At 41.0% G+C, this 16,655-nt stretch overlaps 1 protein-coding gene across 1 annotated transcript in view; it reads right to left on the minus strand.

The window, feature by feature from the left end:
* Positions 1-8,240: 8,240 nt before the first annotated feature.
* The window catches only part of reck (reversion-inducing-cysteine-rich protein with kazal motifs), a 95,310-nt gene continuing 86,895 nt past the window's right edge, over positions 8,241-16,655 (minus strand). The window contains exon 21 of the mRNA XM_080417711.1: positions 8,241-8,722. Coding sequence (XP_080273837.1) covers positions 8,498-8,722 — 225 coding nt within the window. The 3' untranslated portion in view covers positions 8,241-8,497. The remainder of the gene's footprint in view (positions 8,723-16,655) is intronic.

Below are 16,655 nucleotides of genomic sequence, written 5' to 3' on the forward strand. Positions count from 1 at the left end.
ACACCTGCAATTGTAAACTATCCTCATTGAACTTCATTGATGTGATGACGTAGAGGAAAAAGAAATACACTATGTGTTGTCATAACCAATAATTTGAGCTAGGATTAATTGCCTAATCAATCATTTTAGATTTTTAGGAGAGTACAGTATAGCTAAATGCCTACAGCAGAGTAACGCCAACTACTTTCAACAACTTTTAAGGAGAATTGAACTAACTCAGGTCAAGACAGAAATAAATTCCAATGAATTTGCCAGGTGTGCGACCCCACATTCTGGAGGGGGTCATACCTATGTGCCCCGGGTTCTATGTTCCCCACTAAGGTTATGGTTAGGGTTAGGTTTAGGTTAGGTCCTATATTCCCCGCTCTCCCTAGGAAACGGGGAACATAGGACCCGGGGAACATAGGACCCGGGGAACATAGGTACGGTCCCTTCTGGAGATGTCTGCGATTTACCAGAAAAATCTACAAGCTCAGCATTTAATAGGTCATATTTTAATGTCACCATGACTAAATATATAGCCTACATTTGCAAACATTCCAGTTCTGATTGGACCACGTTACATTCGTGCAGTGCAACAAGAGCCTTAAAATATGTTTTGAGCATTTTAAATATTTTAATATAAGACAGGGCTAGGCAACCTGCTGCTCTAGAGCCGCATGTGGCTCTTAGGCCCTCTCGCGTGGCTCCAAGTTGCAAAGGAATAAGAGGTTATCTTTATTTATTTTTATCTGATTTTACACAGCCAATACCATCTCAAGCTTCATGGCTACAAAAACCTGTTGGTAATTTCTCCTGTGGTCACTGTGTTCACTGTAGCAAATAATGTACCTAAAACAAATTGTTTCACTGACGTGTTCAGAATCAATCACTTTGATTAATGACTTGACTAATAGCAACACTACTTTTGTGGTCTATCTTCTTAATGGAGAAGGACCTCTCTTAAAGCTGTTGCAGTCATCCCTAATGACATTAGAGGTGGTGACAGATTAAACAAAGTGTTCCAAAGGGAGACTTTCCGGATTGTCACTCTACAAGCCACTACATTTCCAGGCCTAAATGATTAAGCTGACCTTTTGCCGTTCTTATAGCTGATTTCCTGATACTGTGATGATTGGGCTTTTTCTGTCTCCCCAGTTAACTTTTTACTTTCGGTGTTGGTTTTGTCACTTACGGTGTGCATAAGTATTATGTATTTTTTGGCATATTATGTATTATTTAAATTCATTTTGCATATGATGACGTCATCTCTGTGTGTAATGCTTTCATTGGTCGGAGTCACATGATGGCCACCCACAACCTGTACTTAAAGAGTGACTAATCACTCTGATTGTTAAGACCCTGTTGAAGACCGATGTGTCGAAACGCGTCGGTCAGCTGTTGCCTTGCTCATCATCTGCTAAAATAAATCAATATTTTTTCACCTGAAGACGGAGTGCCTCAGTAATTTTTCCCTAGTCTGCCTCACCACAAGCAGAACTTTGGTTTCCTTTGCTTCCATTACTAATACTATAGCCGATCTGCAAGCACACAAAGCGAGGCGTTGTGAGCTTGTAGATCTGCTATTTTCAAAGGATTTCATACATTTGGAAACTTGCGAAATTGGACAGTCTGCATAATTAGTACTTTTACTTTTGGTACTCTCTCTGAGTATATTTTGATGCCAATACTTTTGTACTTTTACTCAGGTAAATTTTGAATACCGGACTTTTATTTGTAACTGCATTTCTACATGGTGGTATTGATACTTTATACTAAAGTAAAAAATGTGAGTAGGCTACTTCTTCCACCACTGCAAAAAAAAATCCTTGGAGCGCCCCTTTGTACATCTGACAAAAGGCACATATTTATGGTTTTCAGCACGTTAACCACTTAATCCTTATGCTTCTCGTAAGATGAATTTTAGCTAAAACAGCAGATCTACAATGTCGCACCGCAACGCCATGATTTAGAAAAAAAGAGACCATCTTTGACAACCTAATGACATAATCAAAACAGGAATGCTTAGTGGTTACGTTTTTAGCTATGTTCAAGTTACAGGATAATATATTCTGTATGACGAGTTGGACTGCATAAAAATAAGAAAAAAGTGTTGCACAAGATCTGGCTCCTCCATATATGAAGTTCGACGTTTGGGCCTGCTGGCCTTCATCAGAATCAACAAATGGCGGTATAACTAACACTGGTCTCTTATATAGGCCACACCAACAATGACACACCTGATGGGGATCAAAAATCATGACAGGGCAATCAAATGACAGTGACAAATAACATGCATTTAAAAGTTGGACTGCCACCAAACAGATGAGGCTTCACGCCCCTGCAGAAAATGGTTGAAATAAGCTACTAAGAAAACAATGTTTGAAATAATACATTGTTGAAAAAACCTTGTAAGTCCCAAAATGTTAAAATAGTAAAAAATAGGCGATCTACAAGCTGCGACGCGTTGTGAGCTCGTTGACCTGCTGACCTCGATGAAGTAGGTCATTCATTTACAAAAAAACATAAACAGTTGAAATATGGGGATACAAGGTTTGTGCCTGACAGCGACGATATGAAATAATATATAAATATACCTGCAGCTAGCTACAGTGATAATGACATGTCACCGGGTATAATCTATACAAAGGAAAATCATATGATGAGATCAAAAAAATAACGTCTGTAGCTGACATAGTGGAATTGAATTGACTAGGTTCTGTTGACACTTAATTATACTTGCATTGCTTTCTGTAACTGTCATTGCATTGAATTATGTTTAATAAGTTGTGCAGTAAATCCAATTTCAAGTTGCAAATCCAACTTTAGAGTTTAATGATCTTGTGCTATATGCAGCTCACACCGCCTGAGAAAGATGGAGTTCAAGTGCCAGTGGAGGGTTTGCTACTTCAGATACGGAGTGACTGTGGGTGACTACTAATAGGTAGATTGCAGTCCACTCCCCGCTTACATCTTTATTGAGTCAGACAGGAAGGCAGTGAGCAAGACAGCCTATGAAGAGACACAGGACAGAAGGCTATATTTGGGATTCACTCCTGGCAACTGATGATGGCATAATGCCAGAGCCTTCTTTTCTATTGTCCATCTTTACTGTAGCTTTTTCTCACTCATGGATTATACATTTTGGTGTTCTTTTTGGACACATTTTTCTACAGTACAAGGCCTATGTTCTGTTTGTATTGAAGAAAAGTTGTATTTGTATCGAGCCAATCTTATTTTATATTTTATGCACATGCAGACTATTGTGTATGTATGTGTGTGCACGTGCGTGTGTGTGTGTGTGATTCTACAAAAAAAGGGAAATATATATATATTTTTTACCGAATGGGTTCCCAGATAGTGTGTGTGTGTGTGTGTGTGTGTGTGTGTGTGTGTGCACACGCACGCATGTGTGTGTGCGCGTGTGTGTGTGTGTGTGTGTGTGTGTGTGTGTGTGTGTGTGTATAGCAGCCAAGCCCCATAGAGCTCGCACTGTGGATCTGCTATTTTCTCTATTTTTTAACTTCCTGCATTCTTTTTTATTTCTTTACATTTGTTTTGGAAATGTTTTGAATTTCAATACGGCAATGCATTGATATTAAAAAGAAAAATGCACTTTGTAAATTTGTGCTTGTGAAAACTTGAGTATTTACTTTGTTCACCAGTGAGAACAGCGATTCTCAACCTGTGGGCCGGTAACCACTGAACAACACATGGCCTAGAACTTTGTTTTCAAATGTAAGTTCTTTTAATGTTGTCTCATTTTGAGTTTTCTGTCTATAGCTGAGTTCTAAGTGATGCTGCTGTCCAGCTTGGCCAGCAGGTCTCCCTTGAAAAATGGGCACTATTATCCTGGTTAAATAAAAGTTAAATAAAACATAAATATCGAACCAAGCAACTCAGGCTCAATATGTCTTACCTCAGCCTGGGAATCTGACAAATCTGACAGCTCACATTTCATTTCGCTCTGGCAGATTGATGTTTTTTGTTTGCTTTTACGTCGTTTTATGACGAAACACACAGACAACACACTTATTTTCTCTTCTTTATATGTCAATGATGATATGCATTATTTTTGACCTTTTTGTCACACACACATTTCTTCTCAAACATTTTAGTTCAGACACTTTTTCAGAGTGGAAAGGCTGGTTGAAGGAGGATGTTGAAGCAGTGGAGCGAATCCCTGGTACAAGACAGCACCACGTTGACACTGTCACGCAACAGGGAGCACACAGTGGTGAATTTTTTTTTAAGCAAAAGTATCAATACTGTAATGTAGTGATGTAATGAAGTAAAAGTCCTGAATTAAAAATGTACTTGAGTAAAAGTACAGTACTTGAGTAAATGTACTTAGTTACTTTCCACCACTGGGAGCACATCTGATAGAGCCAGAACAGAGTCTGCGAAGGACCAGACCGATTTATACGTCCCCCGGACAAAACGATTATAGATTTTCGGCGGTACTGTAAGTTAGAATCCTCAACATCCTCCTTAGCCCCCCTGCTGCTGAGATCGTTCCAGGAGGGTGGGGTTGTGCTCAGGACTATTGATTGGTTCCACTGCGCCAAGAATGCTCAATAAATCACAGAAATAATAACAAAAAAAACAAAAAAAAACTATAAAACAGATTTTGAAATGCAGTCAAACCCAGCTGTACTCCGGAGGACAAAGAAATATCATATTGTAATAATAATAAAAATAATAATAATAGTAGTAATGATAATAATAATCATAATAACAACAACAACAATAATAATAATAATACATGACAAACCCAATGGCGAGGATCGACTGCTACGAAGCTGCCTAGCACGATAATACTGTTATGGAGGGACATTGTGCTGTGTAGGCAGGGAGGTGAACACACAAGGGGACGAGACAACACGGTCAGACATTATAGTACATTCTTAAAGAGCAGAAACACTTCATAATTGTCAGTCATCATGCGGTAAAGAATAAACAACCATTTGTTTGCAAAATAAGACATGGCACATAGGTGATTATCTCCATCTGTTTTGTTTTTGCGATACATATCAAATATAGACACACTTCAAACATTTCTTATCAACAAATATACTTATTGCATTTTCATTACTTCATATAAAGTCACCAAATATAGGCAAGGCATAATTGTGGAAATCTTCTCTTATACCCACAGGGCAACAGTGGGTAGTAATTGGCTGATTGTCATTTGTTATTAAAATGGCTGTAGTTCCTGCTTTAGTTTCTAGGTCATATGTACAGTGAGAGAGAGAGAGAGAGAGAGAGAGAGAGAGAGAGAGAGAGAGAGAGAGAGAGAGAGAGAGAGAGAGAGAGCTTAAGGAACGATAACCATCCCTTTGTAGTGCCATTCAGGCCCAAATATTGTCATCCGCAGGATGAGCTACTGGCCAGTAAGTATGAAGCTTAGCAGAGAGGAAGAAGCAGCGCCCCCAGGATGCAAACCTGTCCAAGAAAAGTTTTTTTCTTTTTAACCACTAAAGCCCTATTTTATACTTTGTCGTATGATGACGAGGCCAAAGCATCGCTGTAGGTCCACTATTTTTGCAACTTTTTGAAAATTAAAAAAAGAAAGAAAGAAATTCAGCATTTTGAACAATGCCCAAAATAGGGACGCCAGGTTGAAAAAAAAGTGGCTACAGCATTTCCACTTCGCTCGAGAGCGCCGGCCACAGGGGGCATTCGAAGCCATAACGTTGAAACTAGGTCAACGCCCATGTGGTTTGCGTGCCAATGAGTCTCGACTGGGGGATCCACTCTTCACTGCGCTTGTGGAGTAAGTAGGCTTAATGAGTACTGTTCTTTGAAGGCAACTGTCCAAGTCCAACAGTTCAGGAGTCAAGTTTAGTCAAAGAATATTCCACGGTTCAAAGCTGTAGCTCCCACACTCAAAAACAGAATATTTCAATGGTAATTCGTCCGAAGTGTACTGAAATTGCCACGGAAAGATGGCCCAACCCAAATCACCGGAGAAGAAGCCATTACCGTTTCTGCAAATTTACTGATCTCAACGTTTCAAGGCCGGTGCCTTCGAGCGAGGTGCTACCCAAACAAGTGGGCAAACGGGGGTCTTACACTATAATGAATAAAAGTGATCTAGTAGGTATAGGTTGTGACTTTATGGAGAGGGTAATACTTTGTTTCCTGTGAAAAGCAAACCAAAAAAAGTTAATATTATAAGAACCACTGCTCTACATTACCACTCCTCTTCTGAGCTAGTTTGCAAACACATTGGTCGCTGTTGGGGGCAGAATCCTTGTATCTCCATATCTCATCCGTTAGCTCACAAGCGCATCGTGGTGATGTTGTGAGATTGTAGATCTGCTATGTTTGCCAACATGACATGCCCAAAATAGAGGCACCAGGTTAAAAGTGGTTGAGTCTGGGTTTTATAAATATTTAACCAATGAAAAGCATTAACAAGAGCTGGTGACTAAATAATATCTGATACAAAAAAGAATCTCCATTTCCTGTTAAGTAACGGTTATGGACATACAAGGTCTCCACCCAACAGTGTATATATTAAGATTTTAACAACATTAAGTTGGTTGGTCCCACTGCTTTTACAAGGGGTGACATATATTTGGTCAATAGTTTACCCCGGTGGCACTGAGGGGCTTATATATATATGGTATAGTTCATTTGAGCTGGCTCAGAAAACGAGCATGACACTAATACTGTTGAGGTTAAAAGTATAAACATCAGGTCCATATAATACCAGATGCGTATACATATTGCACTGCAGTAGAAATCCTGTATTGTTGGTCACTATCGGGAAGCAATCGCTTCCTTAATGGTATCACAAAGAGCTGGTGAGAACGCATGAGTTTGACACTTGAAAACATACAGGTAATGACCATCGCCGTGCTGCCAAAGTGTACTGGGTAACCTTTTCCAATTAAACAAAAGTAATTTTTGATATAATCTTTCACTGGTATATTTTTTCCACAATAACCATTCGATGTGTGTTTGACATCTTCCCTAAACACACTATTTTTTATTTGAGTGTGTCTGCTCCCGACACACGCGGCAAAATGACATAAAGGCACTGTAAATGTACCGGCTATGTACTTATTTGTGTATGTTAAAGGTAGTGTAAGTGATTTGCAAAGTTTCAAATAATTGCAAAATGGGTATATGTTCTGATAGTACTCGTTACTATAGGGTGTCCTGTCCATATAAAGAGTCTCCATGTCTCTCCAGCTCTTTATAAAACAGAAAATGTATTTTGTAGTTTTTTTTTTTTTTTTTGTAGTTTCATTTCCAATTTTATCCAACCAGGACAGAGAACTCAATCAGGACACAGATAAACAAGTGAAATTGGAAGTGATGACACTAAGAAATGAGCATGCAAAATTTGAACTGAAAACTACACAAATTAAGCTTAAAAATGGGTACTTTCTCCTGATTGGCTGAGATTTTGACACCTACCGAAAAATGTATTTTCTGTTTATTAAAGAGCTGGAGAGACAGGGAGACATCTGTTACTGAAAAAACACTCTATAGCAATGATTACTATCAGAATATAGTATTTTAACCTTTTAAAAAAATACTTTTTGTTTTAACCAAAAAATATCACTTACCCTACCTTTAACGCTAATAAATACAATTTCTGACTACATGTTGATGTGTTTCAAAATATCCTGGGGTGCTACGACCCTTACAGGTCGGTAAGGGTCTCTGAGAGTGCACAGATAGAACCAAAAGGTCAATTTGGATCTATCTGTGCACTCTCAGAGTTATAAAAAAGGAACCACTGCCTTAAGACAGTACCTCCGTTATGCTGGTCATTACCTGTGTGTGTGTGTATGTGTGTGTGTGTGTGTGGGGGGGGGGTATCATATTGTAGAAAGATGTGCTGTTGCTGTCCTCATTTTGACGTCCAATTAGACACGCTTACTGTGTGCAGTAAATACTGCTGAAGGAGATACACTCAAATACATGCATGCACACAAGCACGCACGCGCACACACAAAAACCTGGAGAGAAACTCGCATTCACTCAATAACAAGCGTTTGCCAGTAAAAAGCTTTTCATAATAAAACCTTTTCACCATATTGATTGTTTAAAACGCAGGGAAGTTTGGATTCAGTAAAGAAAAATTGATTGTCGCGTCAAAAAAAGCTTCAACAGGCCGCTCTGTTGTTGTTCTCCTGCTCAGAAGAGGACCCCCTGTGAATGTCTACACAAACACCTGCTGCTGTTCACTTTAAGGCCTCCTTGGTATGTGTGTGTGTGTGTGTGTGTGTGTGTGTGTGTGTGTGTGTGTGTGTGTGTGTGTGTGTGTGTGTGTGTGTGTGTGTGTGTGTGTGTGTGTGTGTGTGTGTGTGTGTGTGTGTGTGTGTGTGTGTGTGTGTGTGTGTGTGTGGAGAGGAGCCAGCCGGAGCCAGGACCGAGGCGCAGGAGCCTGGAGTGACAAGCAGGGGGGGGGGGGGGGGGGGTGGACCCAGGCGGGTGGAGGAGGTGCAGGGAGTGGAGTGGAGGGACAGGCCTCGACGACACGCCACAAACAACCACGCTAGTCCCGGACGAGGAGGAGGTCTAGGGCCGGCGCGAGGAGGAGGCCGAACAAGAGACACAGGCCGAGGGACGGCGGCGAAGGCGAGGCCCCGGCGGAGCGTATGACGGAGACCGTGACCTCGGAGGTGAGGAAGGCGGAGAGCGGCACGTGGGAGATCAGCGTGGGACTGGCGTAGTTGATGAGCGAGTCGATCTTCTCCGCTTCCTTGCTGCACGCTTCGATCTGCCGGGGGAGGATGACAAAAGCACAGAGAAACCGATTGAAATACACACAAAGACAGGCACGTGCGCACACAGACATCAAAGGAGGCTTCAGACCTTGTCTGTAGAATGTTTACAACGGTGAAAGAAATGCTAAATGCCACCTTCCCATTATTGTACACGAAGGCAGCATTCAAGAGAATTGCCTTTTCCGAACTCTCATGAACTTAAATGCAGCATTTTCTGGTGAAATAATTGCCCGCTGTGTGAAGAAATACATGCCGTACGCCGCATCTCCAGTAAAGGCTTGATTATACGTATTTGAGAAGCAGGGCTGCGCACCGGAAAATATTTGAGCTATTTCCACCCAAAGAGTCCTTCTCAAAAATGTCAGCCCCTGCCCTTTCTAACATTCTCTAGACATCCCTGCGCACACACACACACACACATGCGCGAGCGCAAGTATCCACTGCATTATTTTCCTGTGCAGGTTTCTTTCACCTCACACTCAGTTCTATCCCTCGCTTTCTTCAGCTGCCTTGTCTTGTCTGCTCCTCTGTCTTTCTCTTGTATCGGGGGTCCGTCGTGAATAATGGATTATCAGAGCTTTGGTATTGTGGTACTGTATGTATGACTTTCAACTTTTCATCTGTTACTTCTGGTGGAATCCAAACTTTAATACAAAGCACCGCGATTCCGTGCATCCTCCACTGATCCCGACCTGAAGCAGGATGCATCTTTAATTCATCTCGATACAGCAGAGGCTCACACATTCTCCCAGAAGAGAAATGTGGTTTCTGCCTGGGACCCAAACATACCAACATACATCATGAATGAACAGGAAAGAAATAAAATAACCAGCACCATTCTCATATATTTCTTTATAATACTGTCCTAAAACGCTAAAAGGCATATCATAATTAACCCATTAAGGTTACAAATGCCTTCTAAATCAGTAGTTCTCGTTCCAAGGAGGACCACCAAAATTATATGTATTTGGTCGCGGACCCCGCCCCCCCCCCCACACACACACCCCCATCTGAAAATGTTTTGTGCCAGGGACCCCCAGAAGAGAAGATTTGTATTATTAAAATTATTCAAAAACATGTTTTAAATTAGCAGATGCACAAGCTCGCAGCGTGGCACAAAGTGACGCGCTGTGAGCTTGTATATCTGCTATTTTTTTGTCATGGTGAGCATTTAGTCCACAGCTTTCTAGACAAGCAGGTGAATTCTACCTGCTCACTGCTTACACATGAACGCACGCACGCACGCACGCACGCACGCACGCACGCACGCACGCACGCACGCACGCACGCACGCACGCACGCACGCACGCACGCACGCACGCACGCACGCACGCACGCACGCACGCACGCATGCACGCACGCACGTGCACACACACACACACACGTGTAGTAACGTAGATGAAATATTAGCCACCAGACACACAAAACAAACAATTCCGATACAAAACACTTTTTCACCGTCAAAGGGTTAGACACAGTTTGTTCTACAGTAGGTCCAATTCCCAGAGCTGAAAATGCTTAGCTTGAATCATTTTAAAGCTCTCATTGCTGAGTGTGTCCCCCACATAAAACACACCGACCCCTCTCCTCTGCATTTCAAATGGCCTTTAGTGGAGCCCACGTTTATAAAAAAAAATCTTCCTTGCATTTTCGTATCCACATTATTCGTGTGATCAACAACAATGAGGTAATCAACAGGAGTCACTCAACATCACCTCTGCCAGAGAGAACAATATAGCGCAATCACATTTTCAGCTGTGTGTGGGGGGGGGGAGTAAACAGGCCCACGCACAGCATCTGAGCCTCTAAAAAACTCTAAAGACCTGAGCTGAACAGACCAGCATAGCAATAAAGTACAGTACGCCCTTCAATTTTAATGAATAAAATGAAACATACATTTCCACCTTCCACAGACTGCCTTGCCAGTAAAGATGGCTATGACACTATCAAAATCACTTTGCGTTGGCTGAGCCTGTGTTGTTCATTTCTTAAGACCTGGAACACCTACAGCTTTTCAGAAAACTGGCGTTCTCAGAATCTGCCTCAGGTCTAAATGGGTTAAACAGTATTGACCGGGGCGGGGTACCCAGGGCTCTATACTTGGTCCACTCACTTTTCCCCTCTACACCAAATCGCTTCACAGATAATAGCCGATCTACAAGCTCACACCGGTGTCACAAAAAACACTCTCTCAAGCACCAAACAGGAGGCGACAAACTGGTAAACAGTCTAGCCGCCATAATATAGCGTATATTATGTCGCCGCTGTGCAGTGCTCCCCTCTCCTTCTCTCATACACAAGGGGGGTTTACTTTGTAGAGTAGGGGGCTCCTCACTGGCAGTTGAACCAATATGGTGTGTTGTAGGCGACCCCTGCTTTCCCACCGGATCATCGTAACTTGAACTTGGCGACGCCCCTAGTCATTGCGTCGTTTAGGTTCAAGATTACATAACTTTTAATATGCTATTGGCTGTTTGTGTTCTTTTTAGAAATAATATAAAAATATAAAAAGCTACTCCTATGGAAAGGCTATCATATATTAATTTACTTATAATGACCCTATAAAGTTTATGTTGTTTATAGTATAAACAATTTAGTATAGATAAGGTTTTGCCCACTCAAATGGTACCAATATCTGGTCTGGCCAAAGGACTAGCTGTTTTACTCATGATACAATTTGTCTTTCATAACATAATACAGTACATGCACAAGATAATCCCCACATACAACAAAACCAAGAGAGTACAAAAGAAAAGTAAGTAGCCTAGTGAATTATTAGTAAAAGATCCGACTTCACTGTAGTAGCCTTCTCATAAATTATATTTGTATACTTAGGCCATCATGAAAGTTTTTATTTAGAAAAACAAAAGTAGTAGTAGTAGTTGGGAATTAGCAAACTAGAAATTTTTGTTGTTTCTCATAAGCGCGTCCGTTGTCCTTCAACAACACAGCTGTCTGCCCAATCCCGGTGGCATAAGTGGGTGCGCGTATCGTAGACACAGACAGTGAGTGGCAGGTAACTGTTCACCCACACATTCCACTCAGAGACTTCTTCACATGTGCCGCAGGGACACATTGGCATATCATGAACTATATACATGTCATGCACACAATAGCCTGCTGTAAGCTTTTTTTGCGTTATCGTTTTGATTATGGTGGGTCAGATTTAAGTTACATGTGACATATGTTTTATTTCATGAACAATAAAGATATCAATCAACCAATCAAACCTGACCTGTTGTCACTGCTTTGTTGTCACAGAAATGTTTGGCATTGGACCTAATTGTGGAGAACAATAACTGCCTAGTTAAAATTTACATTCTAAAAAAAAAAAAAAGAGAGAAAAATACTATTGCCAGGCAAAATGTCTGGCTCTGTTATCTAATGAGGTTACTTGACCACCAGAGAGAGTTTGAAAGAGTGACTGAGGGGCATCTGACAGGCAGAAAGAAAAACATCTCTTTTTTGTTTTGTTGAAAGACCACAGTCATTCAATGAAATATAAATGAGTCTTAAGAATAACATTTTTGCATCGTTCCCGGCTCCTCAACAAACCACCGCTTCCTCAGGTCAGATACCTAGTCAGCCAGACTAAATTACCTTACTATTCACCGGAGCAGGGTGACCTTCAACAGAGACTTCTATAGAACGGCAATGTCATTTTGCCATCTTTCTCTGCCACAGGTCTATTGGTACTGTAGTTTCAACCAATAAACTTTGACAACAGTTTAAACAAAGCGACGCATGGTGTAATGTCAGTTGTCCAACGGGGCTATAGGGGCAAAGGCTTTTTAACATTATTCTACGTACAGCAACTAATGTACAGAATCGAATGTGCCGGAGAGGACACTGTTAGGGAGTGGGAAAGAACTGGAATCATTCCATAGGGAAGGACCCCTGTATTTGATAAATAACTGACTGCGCAAGGTGTTGTAGTGAGGGAGAGGGAATGTTTTGATTGCCTTGTGCACGGATATCTGAGTAAAAAATGTAAGGACAGTGTGGGTAGGGATTCCTTCAGAAAAATAAATGTGTACATAATGTAAACATAAATGTGTGTAACTTGTTGATATTATATTTATATTGTACAGTAATTTGAGCTTGTTGAATAGTGGTGCACATCTAACTACTTCTATGATGTTGCCATGCTAACCTCTTACTAGATAAATAAAACTGTGTTACAATGTAAAAAAATATATATAAAAAAATTTACACGGCTAGTATTAATCAATTTTGTTTTCATTTTACACGCACATATTCTCATCTTACGATGTCTCACATCTCAGAGTCCGACAGTTGTGTCTAACCTCAATTTTATCTTTCATCCTCATCTATATGTATTTGAGTCTAACCATAGGTCTGTGTGTGCTTCCCGTGCACATATATGAATATATGACTACTTGCCTATACTGCTTTCACAATAATCTCTCTCGCTTTGCACCTATTGCTTTGTTTTGCTTGCTCGTACATATAATGCTCTGTTTTTGTTTTATTCTGTTTGCTTGTATTGCTTGCTCACTCTGTTTGTTCTTTTTAACTTGTGCAGCATTTTGGTCTGTATATAAATACAGTTTGTTTTGATAGATTTTTTGATAGATTTCATTGATAGTCCATTTGCCAGTTCTAGATTACATTAAGACATCCATTTACCATGGATGCCGTCTTGCCTTCTTTATTTTCACATCACAGTATGAGCTGTCATCGTGATATCAGCCCATAGTTACTGCACAGTCAGAAACCTACTCTGTGCTCTTTAGATACCGCAATATAATTATATAGTATGCACATCGAAAAACAAGACAACAGAACTTCCAGAAGTGGCATGTCTTCTTTTACTTTCCTGAACCGATAATTTAATGCAGGTGGCAAACATTAAAAGATAATAATAATAATATTAATACAATTATTATTAATAATGATATTAATAAAAATAAAATAATAATAATAAAACAATTTTCAAAGTGCTACAATCAAAATATATGCAAAGAATATTGCATCTAAAAAAGGTCTAAGAAAAGAAGAAGAAAAAACTACATTAAAAATAAGGAGTACTTCAGGGACATAACTTGACTGTGAATACACATGACATTTCATACATATTTGACATCTGCTGCTATCAAATATGTATGAAATGTCAGAGTCATACGTATTCATTTCACAGTCATCTATCTATATATGCACACTGTGTGTGTGTGTGTGTGTGTGCGTGCGTGCGTGCGTGCGTGCGTGCGTGCGTGCGTGCGTGCGTGCGTGCGTGCGTGCGTGCGTGCGTGCGTGCGTGCGTGTGTGTGAAGGGCATTCGTTCCCAACGGACATCAGCCTAGTATACATAAAATGATAATGCCAGTGTAGAGCCCTGAGGTGCATTCAGAGTCATAAATACTGTATTCAAAATCACTTATAGGCCAAGATATCGGAGCTTTGTGTCAAGCTTGGTAGGAACTATTGTATTGAATGCTGGGCTGTTAGCCTGCAAACAAACAGCATTACACATTACAGTACAGTAGTCACTCCCCTCCAGGGGAGAGAGGGCAGTGTGAAGAGCAATGGTAATTGCATCATCACCAGTAGATCTGTTTTGACAATTATGCAACTTGCCATGGGCCCAGCGTGGCAGGCAGCATGGAATAGAGGTAGTCCCTCACCAACCCCTCAAAGTTTTAACTGACAATTGAGGTGAGGGTGACAGGTCTCCAGTCGTTCAGACATGTTACCTTGGAGTTCTTGGTAACAGGCAACAATGGTGGACATGCTCTGACTGAGGGTCAGGGTCGCTGTGGTGTCTTTAGTTGGTATAATTTGAACGTTGTGTTTTAGAGTTCTGGAAACTCAAGAAATACATAAATACATGAAATACATATCTCCTCCGTTTGGATCAGATAGCTGTGTCTCGCTGCTCATTTCCCATTGCCTCCCGTTGGCTGTAAAACCATTGATTGCAAGGTCAGCACAAACAGAGGTCGAAGTTCAAATTTGTTGAACTTTGAGTGTCTGCTGAGACGATCATCATCTCTCCTTATGTAATAGTTTGTGTCCCTGAGGCAAGCTGCAGGCTAAAACGTCTGGTACAGTTAATACAGCCTCTTGAGACTAACCAGGAAGGCTCCCAGTAACTTAAAAATCATCGCTGTCTGGAAAGAAAACATTGTACAGTATCTTGTATTACAACTGGCTATGGTAAATGGAAACAATGGGCCCGATTCACTAAGCTGGTCGTAAATAGTTACTAAAGGAGGGTGTATTTTTGATAAGCACAATCTGGCGTGCAATGGGGGGTGAAAGTGGAAGGCCATGCTATCTCTCCTCCCCCTCAGTTTATTGTTGTTATGACTGGAAACATGAATATTAATGTCCACAATGACAAGGGTGCTTAATTACTGAAGTGTTTAACTGGAGGATTTGTTTGAGAGGTGCATGCGGAGCTCTCTGTGTGTGTGTGTGTGTGTGTGTGTGTGTGTGTGTGTGTGTGTGTGTGTGTGTGTGTGTGTGTGTGTGTGTGTGTGTGTGTGTGTGTGTGTGTGTGTGTGTGTGTGTGTGTGTGTGTCTCTCTCTCTCTGTGTGTGTCTCTCTCTGTGTGTGTGTGTGTGTGTGTGTGTGTGTGTGTGTGTGTGTGTGTGTGTGTGTGTGTGTGTATGTGTGCGTGTGCGTGTGCGTGTGCGTGCGTGCGTAAGTGCGTGCGTGCGTGCGTGCGTGCGTGCGTGCGTGCGTGCGTGCGTGTGTGTGTGTGTGTGTGTAAATGCATGTGCATGTGGGTGTGCTGCTGCTAAATTGCTTATTGTAAACGTATACGTGCGTAGGTTGTTATTTCACCAGCTGTGGATGGACTCTGCCTCTGTTGATGCTCATTATAACATAACAAGGGTGTAGATGGATGGGCTAAACGAGCTGCCTTCACTCTTTTAACCCATAAGAACCGGGAAAGCATCTGTGTCATTTTTGATTTTAGCAGATATACAAGCTCACAGCGTGTCACTTCGTGCCGCTCTGCGAGCTGCTATTTTTGATCATTTTTGGAAAAATCTTCTCTTCTTGGGGTCCCTGGCACAAAACATTTTCAGATGGGGGTCCGCGGCCAAATATATATATCAATTTGGGGATCCTTGGCACAAAAACGTTTGAGAACTATACTGGTTTAGAAGGCATTTGTAGTATCGGCCTCAGGTCTTAATGGGTTAAATCAAAGGTATCCCAAAGGAAATGAAAGGAGCCGGTGCAACATGGACAGGTCACTCCCACTTCAACTTTACTTCTTTGTGTTCTCTAAGTTTTGAACTTGAATTGAAGGATTAATGTTATATAAAAATATATACGGTATACATACAACATAATGCGAAAAGAAATGTGACGGTACCATGCCATAAAGACATATCACTTTTTCAATCTGGTTGAAAACATTTTGTTTTCTCTCTTAGAGGAGCCAACGATGGGTTTTATTCAACCACATGAACCCTAGCATCCCTATTCTGGGCAATATATAATAGACAAACATTCTGCAAAAATAGACAAACATTTGGTGAAAATAGGTGACCATTTTGCAAAAAAAAAAAAGAAATAGCTGATCTACAAGCTCACAAGACGCCACGATGTGATGCGTTGTGAGCTGAGGTTGTAGATCGGCTATTTTGGCGTACTATGATGTATAGGGTCTATTTCAATAGCCTGCCAACCATTCCTCCAGACGAGGGCAGGAGGCGTGCTCCTTGCTTCTTGAAAATAGCAGATCTACAAGCTCACAGCGCGTTGTGAGCTTGTACATCGGATATTTTCAAATAGCCTAGGTATAAAATAGGTGGTAAATGTATGTTATACAATTTAATCAGTTATATCTGAAAAGTAATTAGTAACTTTTAAAAGTAAGTTTTCAAATAATTGTAGTGGAGAAAAGTACAATATTTGCCTCTGAGATGTAGTGCAGTAGAAAAGTGC

This window comes from Gymnoscopelus braueri (assembly GCF_963280865.1).
Source record: "Gymnoscopelus braueri genome assembly, chromosome: 21".
Taxonomy (NCBI): Eukaryota; Metazoa; Chordata; class Actinopteri; order Myctophiformes; family Myctophidae; genus Gymnoscopelus; species Gymnoscopelus braueri.